The sequence below is a fragment of the Bombus vancouverensis genome, chromosome 8, assembly GCF_051014615.1.
Source record: "Bombus vancouverensis nearcticus chromosome 8, iyBomVanc1_principal, whole genome shotgun sequence".
Classification (NCBI taxonomy): Eukaryota; Metazoa; Arthropoda; class Insecta; order Hymenoptera; family Apidae; genus Bombus; species Bombus vancouverensis.
The window spans coordinates 17,262,262-17,274,098 of NC_134918.1; the positions used below are offsets into that span (position 1 = coordinate 17,262,262).

General features: G+C 31.3%; 2 protein-coding genes across 10 annotated transcripts in view; one reads left to right on the plus strand and one right to left on the minus strand.

The window, feature by feature from the left end:
* LOC117159641 (uncharacterized) overlaps positions 1-7,942 on the plus strand; it is a 23,433-nt gene extending 15,491 nt beyond the window's left edge. For all 9 annotated transcript variants that reach the window (XM_076620664.1, XM_076620666.1, XM_076620662.1 and 6 more), the window contains one exon: positions 20-7,942. In XM_076620664.1, coding sequence (XP_076476779.1) covers positions 119-2,551 — 2,433 coding nt within the window. In that variant the 5' untranslated portion in view covers positions 20-118 and the 3' untranslated portion in view covers positions 2,552-7,942. The remainder of the gene's footprint in view (positions 1-19) is intronic.
* Positions 5,137-10,020, minus strand: LOC117159644 (thiol S-methyltransferase TMT1A-like). Its single transcript, XM_033339657.2, has 3 exons — positions 9,672-10,020; positions 7,120-7,379; positions 5,137-5,609 (listed from the first exon to the last, which is right to left on the minus strand). The coding sequence occupies exons 1-3, from the start codon at positions 9,946-9,948 to the stop codon at positions 5,349-5,351; spliced, it is 798 nt and encodes a 265-aa protein (XP_033195548.1). The 5' UTR covers positions 9,949-10,020; the 3' UTR covers positions 5,137-5,348.
* Between the last annotated feature and the right edge of the window lie 1,817 nt (positions 10,021-11,837).

Consider the following 11,837-nt stretch of genomic DNA (forward strand, 5'->3'; position numbering starts at 1 on the left):
ATAATATATTTTATTTCAGGTATCTGATGAACCTGAGTTGGATATCTTTACATTGAAACCGTGTCGAAAAAAATTCTATGAGGAGGAGAAAACAAAAGTAGAAACGATAAAGCAGCCTATGTGTAAACCATTAAGTGTGGTACAATATTGGGTAAATACAGGTTATCTACCTTATAAAGAACTTTATGTAAATAAAGACAAACAATTGAATATTGAATTGTCTTTGACAAGCGAAGAATGTATAAGTTCATCGCATCATAAGTCTTCTAGTAGTTCTGTTGATACTGCTGCTTATATTTTATCAAATATGAACACAACTAATAAAGTAGAAACAATGGCTATTGTAGAGGGAGCAAAATATAATTCAATAGGAAGTTTTCAAAAGATACAGGATATCGATATAATACAAAATAAAATATGTGAAGAGAATAACGGAAACAGTAATGAAAATATATTGGAGACTAATGGTAGTGATGAACAGCAATATTCTCCTAAGATTTGTGAAATGTCAAATCATGTGTTATTACAAAAGGATAAGGATGAGGAGGAATATACGACACAAGCACAAAGAAATATATGTGCAGATGTTGCTACAGATATGCTGTCAGGAACAATTAATAGACATGAAAAGCTAATACGTACATTTCATGATAGTATTAATAGAAATTCTTACATTGAACAAAATTTATCAAATACAAAATCACCACATGTCAACCAAACTTACTTGACAGAAGAAAGCTTTAAGTTCGAAGATAGTCCCACAAAAATAGGACATCGGAAGAAATTATATACTGGTAGAGATTCACCTGTTGATCTTATTAGCATGAAAAGTAATAACAGAAGTACAATATCTAATTCAAATAAAAATTTACATCCTGCATTAGATTTTGAATGTAAGTTACCAAAAAAATGTAAAATTAGTAAGAAAAGAAGAATGAGTTGCTTTTTCATATATAATAAACTAATGAATGATAGCCAATTTAGTACTTCTAATCATAAGAAATGTAAATGGAAGAAAAGTATACCAAAATTCAAGACTATAAATGACAACATTACAAAGAATTCAGTGATAGACCAACACTTAGTAAAAAGTGGCACTGATAAATATGTAAATAGATCTCTATCAGCTAATGTATTTATAAATAAACAATCCGAATTTAATAAATCCGTAAATCGTTTACAAAAAATAAATACAAAAGAACATAAGAAATTAGAAGAATTACAAAGTTTGAATCCAGTAGTTTGTTTAACACGATTATCAAAAGATGATATTGCAAAATATAAAAGATCAAAGAAGATAATAAAAAGTATTAACAATTTAAGTACAATTGAATTATCAGGACTTAGTAATCAACGACGTAGACGATTAAATAAAATGACAAATATGAAACACTTAGTTGTTCGTTTATCACGTTTGTCAGAACACGATATTGAAAAATATAAGAGGCTAAGTAATGTGGCATTAAACCTAAATTCAAAGGTTCGTTTAAAACAATTATCAGAGATCAAAATTCAAAGGTATACAAAATCTACTAACACTATGAACAATTTTAGAAATTTAAATCCAGTAGTTTTATTAAAAAGACTGTCAAACTTTGATATTCAAAAATATAAAAGTGCCAATAATAAAAGTACATTAGGTAGAAGTGATTCATTTTCAAAATTCGCCCAATTACAAAATGGTGATAAGATTAATAACCTTTCACAACTTGATAAATTAATGCATATGACTTCTATGTTACATGCTGTTGCAGTAACTGAAGACACAGCTAGCGACCAAACTACTGTTTTGCTTTGTAAGTGTGATAATATGTCACTCGGCGACTGTTCTACAGATAATTTATCTATATTTTCAAAAAATAGTTCTCAACCCCATTCTATTTCTGTAAAAACTCATAATAATCATATGTCACAAATAAAAGAAAAATTTCATGAAAAAGGAGAAGAATTAAATAACGAAATATGTAATAAAAAAGTAGGTATGACAAAAACGCTTGCTAAAAATAAAATAGAAAGAGAAAATGATAAAAGTCAATTAAAGCTTAGTACCAATAAAAGCAATCTTAAGAATAAGCGTGATTCGAGAAAAAGACAATTTACAAAGCTACATAGTAAAGATAATTCTTTTGAGACTAATTCGGAAACTTCAGATATAAACAAAGATGTACGTCATATAAATGATATAGCAACATCTTTGAACAAATCAGACGTAGTTCTTGAAAGACGTAATGAATGTATGAATAAGAATAAAAGGAAATCACATATCTCGTTTTCCTCTGACGAAGATAATGAATTTATGAAACTTGTACATTGTTCAGAAGATATGCAAAAATTAAAACTAAGACAATATTATAAAGCATTGAATGAAAAATTCAATAGTACAGTAGATAAATTAGAAGAAACAAGGAATAGTATAATAAAATTTACAGTTTCAAGTATGAATTCAACTAGTTTATCAAATAAGTTATTTTCAGATTCTATAATTAAAGATGGTAGGTTTAAAAAAAAACAAGAAAATTTAAGCCCAGTGAAAAATGAGAAGTGTTTGTAACAATGTAATGTATTGGTGGAAGAAGATCGTAATCAAAAGTTATGTAAAACAGGAACTGAAATTGAAAATTTAAGTTATTATCCAAGATGAGTGTTACAGAAAACAAAAGCAAGTCTTTATGTCTTAAAACAAAAATTTTTGATCCTGAACCATTGACCTAATAATTTATTTTGAGATGACAAAGAATAACTTAATAGAAAATAATTTAGTTATTATATTAAAAAAAAAATCCTTGGTATATATAGCAAAATGTAATGCATGTAACTCGTTGCAGCAAATTATGTGTGTAGAAGTAAATGTTGGTGACGTAGAATAAGATTCAACTAATATGGAATAGATATTATATACAGCATATTCTTGCTATTTTTAGTGCGTATTTTGTTCTTAAATGACAAATACGAAGAAAGGATGACAGAAGAAAAACTTATACAATGTTTTATAAGCGATACAACAACGTATATTAATTTTCTATATTTGCAATGTTTATATATGTTATTGTATTTTTTCTCTTTCATCTTGTTCTGTCTCCGTTTACGAGAAAAATGTCTATACATCTATCTTATAGTAATTTCTTATCTAATAGCACATTTCTTTCGTAGGCGACACTAAATGCAGTTTCTCGTGACGACCATAGTCGTCATTTGCGGTAATACGTTAACCGGTACTCTCAAATAACGATTCAAGTTTTTGATAGAAAAGTAGTAATGTGGTTAAATGTAATAGGTTCCAAAGGTTAGGTATCTAAGTAAATGTGTAAAAAATGTAGAAAAATTGACAAGGAACTTATTATCGCTGCAACGAAATGTAACAATATAAAAATTAATATAAGTAGCGTATTTATATAGAAATTAACTCGATCTGAATTAATTAAAAACAGGTAATATTGAAGTATCTTTATTTTAAAATTGCTGGATAATATTTCAGAAACTTGCAGGAGTATTTAAGAATTTTCGGGGCTTCTCAAACATAAAGAACTAAAACAAGCTGCCTGAACTTAAACGACTTAGTATGCAAATGATATACATAACAAAGGTTAAAAAATAGGTTGGACGGAGGGTTAAATGAAGAATTTGTTTGATTCTCTATATTGCATGTTTTACATACATATAAAGCACTATTATATATTTTTTGCTCTTGTATATATATTTTGATTAATTTCTTATTTTCAATTATTAATTTATTGTTTGCAATTAATCAATGTTTCGTTCCTATGATACTTTATAACAAATTATATTAAAATATAACAATAAACTGTTTTTTTATACATGTTCTGTTCCAGATCCAAAGCTATTACATAGTTTTATTATTATTATTTGTTTGAGTATAGTTTGCTAAGCATCCTGTTTCTTGTACATATGTTCCCTATAATCAAAATTTGCAGAAAGTCTTTCCAATTCTTTTCTTTTCCATACAGTTCAAAGATGTTTACATTTCAGTGTTTTCAACTTTTCCATATTACGTCTTCATTTGCATTGCTTATCCTATATATATTCCGTTAGCAAAAGATTGTCCCCAAACAGCAACAGTTCCATTTGTTTGATTACTTTTTGGTATCCTCTTTTTATAAAAAAGTCATCAATATCGTATACTAGTAAGGAATATAGAGTCGTGCTCAATGAGTCTTCCACGAGTCTGAGACATGCATCTCCTTTATTCTCATTCCACCCGCTGTCTTGACCCTCATCATTGCTTTTTCATACTATTTTTTTTATCAGCCTTATCATTCGTGAACTCAAGCCCATGTCAAATAACTTTTTCCATAATACTGAGTTCACGACTGAGTCGAATGCTCTTCGAAAATCTATGAATGTTGTCGGTAATTTTCCTTTTTATCTTTTACTTTCACTGTTATCTTGATGTTCAGTACAAACAGGTTTAATACAGACTCGTATAATCTGTCTTCGCTTCAGAACCTGATCAACAAATTCCGAAAGAATTTTAGTTTCCTTATACGAATTAGTGATCCTCCAATTTGTCAACATTTATGTATACATATGTCTTTAGAATTGTAAATATCAGAGAAATACCTCTGCAGCTCTTAGAGTCCAATTGGTTGCCATTTTTCTATAGCAATGTCTGCTCGAATTTACATCATTTTTTACATGTTATTAAATTTTTTTAGTAATTGCATTTCACGTTTAGAAGCAGTTCTTTATAAAACTCTATTTGTATTCTATCTGAATAATTTCTAACCTGGATTTTTGGCGTCAACATATTTGGCGGTGTCGATGATTCCTATGGAATTGTCCTATTGGATTCCTCAGTCTTGCTTATCCCTATTTACGTTGCTTGGTTTCTTATATCCATAAATCGCTGTTGACCTTGAATTTTTGTATCGCGTAACACTGGTCCCGAAGAACAAAAGTCTCAAAGGAATCCGAGGAATCTCTTGCAAATGGGTTGCGTTCTCTTGGAAAATGATCTTAAATTTCCATTCGCTCTTACATCGATGTTATTTATATTTCGAAATCAGATGGGAAGAGAGTAATTTCATATTAGGAAACAGGAAATTACAAAGTTACTTACTGTAAGAAGAAACCTTTACGACGTATTTATACGTGGAGGACATATTGTAGAAGTTATACTTCGTAAATGAATAACACTTTATTTGTGAATTAATTGACATTATAAATATGTAAGTACACTTGCTTGAATACAGTGTACTTCCACATGATAATCTCATTTTAGCAATTAATTCTACCTTTGTTTCCATACATTGTCAGTTTGTTAATATATGCATACATGTATTTTTTATATATATAAATGTTTGTAATTTTTTTCGTTTTGTTAAGCTTAACTATCGAATCGCTACGCCCAATATATGTTGCCTCGAAAGAATCAAATGAAAAGGGTGGGATACGTAACCGTCAAGAGTAAATATATCCCATGTAACATGATGGAAACCAACATCTTTAATATTCACAATAGGATCGATATCCAGGTGGCAACCTCCAAAAAGCGATGGCCATATTTTTGTTTGTGATAACACTTTTTGCAACCACCGTACAAACGTTCCTTCATTCTCAGGTACATGTTCTATAAATAAATATTGACCACCCTGTAACAAAGAACAGAACAAGTTAGATAAAATCTTTATACATATATATATATATATATATATGTATATATTTATCTATTTGAATAAAATATCTGCTGATAATATTAAATTGCATTTTTGTATTTAACTATGTATACAAAATTGAATTATAGTAATAGATATATATATATGTATAGAAAGACGAAGAAAAGTATGATTGGAAAATAATAAGTAGATTTTTATGTATTTAATGCACATAATATGCGAAAATACATGAAATAGCTAACATGCAATATTTACTCTTCACATAAGTACGATATTTACCCTTTATAATATTTAATGGATAATTCGAAAATTATGATATAAATATTTGCAAGCATTTGTTATATTGTTTACACCAGAAGTTTGAAGATTAAATAACAACGCTGTTTATTCCACTAACATAATTTTGTTATATTGGCGCAAAGATTTATAGATAGTTCAAGTTAAAGATATTTATATTCCTGTAAAATCGAAAGCCTTCATAATCCAAATTATTATTAAAGCACAGACATGTTCTTATGGTTTTTGTCCGATAAATTAATACGAAGAGAATGTAATAATAATTTTGATAAAAGCATTTGTCTTCCATTTCGGATTATTTATTAAATATATAACGTATGGATGTCGTTGCGAAAAAAGAAATGCTGTCTTTCAAAACGATAAGATTATCGATATATTTTTTAATTCCGCCTATTAACCAAGCACTTTTGCTGAATATATTGGGTAAGGCAAGATCTATAGATTTTAGGTCAAACGATGCCTTTTTAATTCAGTGGCAATCCGGTTTGTACGATTTCGCGTTATCACGAAGTAGAAATCGCTCGAAGATGATGGTCGGAGTCACTTTAAATTATACGACAAGATATTTTTACATTTGTGTCGTATTTTTATCCAGACACGTTTTCGATACTCGTCTTCGATCGTCTAAAGTCGTTTAAAACGAGATACGCCGTTCGATTTGAAACCACCATCTCTAAGCCTTCTGGACAAATCGTGAAATTTGTTTTCATACTTCTCTCAAGTTATTTCGATTGTTTAGGTCATGGATTTTTCACGATGAGTATAATGAAATGTACGATGGCGAATATGTAATCTATTATTTATAATTATGTACATGGTTGATCATATCTAATCGCAAGCTACTATATATATATATGTATAATTTCTGAAATTTAAATTTCTTAATCTTACTAACAAATAAAATATTAAATAAACGAATATCATTAGCATTATTTAAACTTTACCACGAGAATTTATCTATGTATACACGTGTGTATACATAATATATACATGTTAATTGTTAATAATTATTAGCTTGGTTCTCATTGATTGTAATACATAGGAATATTAATATCTTTTAAGTTAAATTACGACATGGCGTATATTGAAAGCCTTCGATTAATATGTCAATCAAATTTAGTACGTACCATATATATAGTATATATATAGTATAGTATAATATAGTATAGTTGATTAATTATTATTTTACCGGCGTTAATACCCTGTGGATCTCTCGAAGCGTCGACTGCAACGATTTCACCGAACATAACGATCTTGTTGTCACAACTACGTCTACATATCCAGTGGGTATCTCTTTCAAACAGCTACCATCGCCAACTATTAGTCGTTCGATAATGATATGAGAGAATTGCCAGGAACGATTCCCGTTTATCAAATATTCTGGTAGTTTTAGATTTCGGTCGACTCCGATCAAGTGCGTACTGTCCGAGTAAAATTGTATATTTTCACCTGTAACATTTAAACTTAATGCATGTATATCCACGTTACTTTGATGCTTATTTTTATAAAACAGAATTGCGTAGATATGTGTATAATATCTTAGAGGAATAATCTAATCAACTTTAACTTTGGTATAGTTGAGTCATGTTACGTTCATACCTATGCATACTGAATTATACAACAAGAAACGAATTAACCTAAAGCGATAACGTGATCCTATCAGCTGCCGAATATTAATCGTCGATGGTCTTTTGCATTTTGCTAGGACATTCGGAAATACATATTGTGACATTTGAATAAAGAGAGTAAATATTAAGGCAGACACGATTTTCACAGAAACTTTTGTATCGGTATTTTGTATCGTTTAACAATAAAAGCGTCTAACAAAAAAATACCGTTGCATTTCAATGTTACTGATAAAAGAGTTTCCTGTCGCAAATTATACTTGTGTAATTTATGACTACAGCTATACTATGTGACATAATCAACGCTCATCAAAACATTTGTAGGATACAAGTTCTACGATTGTAATGTCATTAAATATTCAATATATTAATATAGAAATAACATAAGACGATATTGTCTATCCTCTGTGAAAAGATACAGTTACTTCGTAACATCAAGTATATTGTAATTTTGTCCTGCTTTACGTTCATATCGTGTATCGAAGAAGTGTGGTTTATGTGTGTTTTTATTCATTTTTAAATTACATATTAGATTTATATCTAATCTTTTTTATTCAAAATTAATTTTATCGCCTTTTATCGAATTATTTTTTGCAAGTCATTTTTGGTTATTTAAAATCTCCTTTTTTAAATATAATTAATTCCTTTATTTAAGTTTGCTATAGAGAATCAATTAGGTCTCGATTTATTCCCAATATTTCGAGAGCGAAATTAGCATAAGATCGTATCACGTATGTATGCATATACAGGTTGGTTGGTAACTGGTGGTACAAGCGGAAAGGGGGTGATTCTACGCGAAAAAAGAAGTCGAAAATATAGAATAAAAGTTTTTCGTTCGAGGCTTTGTTTTCGAGAAAATCGACTTTGAATTTTCGCTCGGTACGCGTGCGATATAACGGATTATAACGGATCTCACGTTGTCTCGATGAAAAAATTAAAAAAAAAAAAAAATTAAGCTAGTCATCTTTTCTATTTATTTAGCAAGTTACTAACTTGAAGTCGAAAATATAGAATAAAAATTTTTTGTTTTTTTAATTTTTCCATCGAGACGACGATCTACAGTGAGATCCGTTATAACGTACCGCACGCGTACCGAGCGAAAGTTCAAAGTCGATTTTCTCGAAAACAAAGCCTCGAACGAACAATCTTTATTCTATATTTTCGACTTCTTTTTTCGCGTAGAATCACCCCCTTTCCGCTTGTACCATCAGTTACCAACCACCCTGTATGTACGTTTGCTTATAGCGAAGTAACAGAAGTGCGCTTTCGATACAACGGATAAAGCTTAGACAGCGCGTATATGGAAGAATAAGAATTATATCGAATAACGAAGTATCTTTGTCTCTTATAATTTATAATTTATATTTAACGGTACAATGATACATAGATGCAAAGTCGTCGAAATAATACGTATACTCCTTATCATTGTATTACTCGTTACCATTTCTGCTGCATACAACGATCGTTTATCGCACGAAATTATAATTAGTAATACGCTTTTAATACGCGATTTATTATTCAAATATTTTTGTTCTTCCTTTTATTATCTTAAATTTGACCCACTTGCGAGGAACAATATCTTCAAGTCTTTACGCTTAATGCTTGATGTTTAATATCGACGCTCGATGCTCGTAGTGTATATTCATTTAATTATTCTAAGTCGTAAATATCGTAATGTAGCTGTGTTACATACGTATCCAAAATATCACGGATAATACGAGCGGTATAAAGACAAAAATTCCAAACAACTTTCCAACTGTCCGTTTGCATTTTTGGAAGGAAAAATTGAAACGAGTTCTGTATGTGTTACGATATAAACCGCTGGCATAAATAAAAAATAATTGCTCGAGGAGTAAGTCTTCTCTACTTTCGGTAAGATTTAAACGTACCACGATTAAAGACGTCGTTTAATTTCAATAATTCATCCGGTAATAATAAATTAATATCTTTAATATTAAGCTCAATTTCGTAAACAGGAATAGAAAGTTAATCACGGAAAAATCTCAGTGTATTATCGCGTACCAATTAATCACGAGGCAAAATACGTATTTAAGTAGGATCTCGGTTGAACATTACGATATTAACCGTTAATAATGTACGTACATGGAATGCACACCCGTTTTAACGCCAATCTCAAGCAGACGTATGCAACCCATGGATCGTAATACTTTGTCGCTTGAAACAATGTACTGTAACGACTTGAATAAATGCTTCTTATAAGGTACCATGAGTTCGGCACACTCCACTTCGAATCCGGTTAAGTGAACCTTGTAAACGTACTGTCTCAAATTTGGCCATTTTCGCAATATCGAAATCACCATGGTAAGAAAAATAAGCATTAACAATCCATAACTTGTAATCACGTCGCGCATCCACAAATCCTTACTGCTCATCTTTTGTTCTTTGTGGCCTACACTCGTGGAAAACTTCTTAAATATTTTCGTAACGTGTATCTTGCTGACTGAACCAACCGACTAAGTAAGAAGACCGAGCGGCGACACTTTCTAAGTTTCAATGATCGGCTTTGCTTGTTTCGCGCTTCTTATGTAAACCTCTTGCACTGATTTCGAATATGTTTTATAAGACATGCGAGTGTACATTAGTAGGCGAGTACACTTTAACACGGCCAGTGTTCGCTGAAACGAATATTGTTGGCTAATCATACACGATAAGATAAGTATTACTGCCATATTTTCTGAATGAGTACTACTTCATTATAATAAGTTCTATTTTAAAGAACGTAGTTAACCGGTCATTAGATTTTGCACTAAATAATACCAACATTCCTACGCATACATGACAAACAATTATTATTATATCAGCTTTAGGAAAATATTCTCTGCTTTCCATTTTATTTGTACTATTTCGTTGGCTCAAATCTACACGGTACGCTGTTTAGTGTTCTTTGATGCGTTTACAACGTTAACGTGTAATTTATACGAAACAAAATAGACAAACTCGAAGATGGTAATCCGCTGAGGGTAAGCCACCCACATGTTGTTTGGCAATTAAGCTAGAAAAATTTACCGAATATTCAGCTGGACAAATTGTAAAGTACAAATTAAATGATAATAATAAAAAGAAATTTAATTTATATTCTATAGTTACGCATAGATTGCTGCTACATGTTTCGAAATGTGCATAATGTGCACGATGAAAAAAGATCGCCACGAAGGTTATTTCAATATCGTCGATATCTTTTTGCATGTTATTATCAAGCTCTTGTAATATAATGTGACGTTGTACACGGTATCAAGAGCAGTTCAATAACCTATGACACGATGACTTTGAAACGATCCGAGAAAAAAGTAAAAATTGGAACGATGCGAAAATAATAAAGCAAGAGGAGGATAATGAATCGGTTGTCCGTGTTTGAATCGCATCGTTCCGTAAGCTCGAAATTCTATCGATATCGGCCAGAAACTAACGCAAATTTTCTAATTACTAGTAATACGTCTTCTATCCGAGACACGATTTCTAACAGAAGAATAATCAACGTGCCTTTAAATTCAAACGATTCAAATAAAGTTTCTGCTATATGCGATAGATCATTGTTGTATATTTTTGAAAAAAACGCAGACTTTAGACTTCGGTCTATTGTTTTCGATTATAGGCGCACAAAATTCGCCGCACTTTGATAAACTTGGGAATAAATAAACAAATGTATATGTATATTCGCCATACGGTTCGCTGTGAAAAATCGGAGAGAAGACGGGAGAAGGAAAAGGGGAGGAGGAGGATGAGGAGGAGGAGGAAGAAGAGGAGAAAGAACGCGTGTGCTGAAAATTTTACGGAAGAGAACACGATTCGGCTGGTAGAAGAAGAGGGAGAACAATAGTCTCACGTTTTCGAAATGCGAGAAAGAGCGTACAAGTTAACAAAGGGGAAACAGCCAGCGGGCAAAAAGAAAAACGTTCGAAACGAACATATCGGCGCTAGGGGAGCATGATTCTTTGTCACTCGAGTTTTAAGAGTGACCACAAACAAAACGGGTTCGATCAATTTGGTCCCTCGAGCGAGTGCGTGCATTCGTTTGCCTCTTGCTCGTGCTCTTACGCGTACGTACACGCACCATACATATATCTTTGCGTTTCACATGCACGAAACTCGAAATTCGTTCGATTCAGAAGCATTTCGCCAGCTCCAGAGAGGCGTTTTGTTGTTGGCACTGGGGCGGAGAGGAGGCCGACCGTTTTCGTAATGGCTCGTTGATTCCAGAGAATCGCCGTAAAAAATCATACATACATCTTCCCTTCTTCGTTCTTCGTCGGCGTTTTTATTT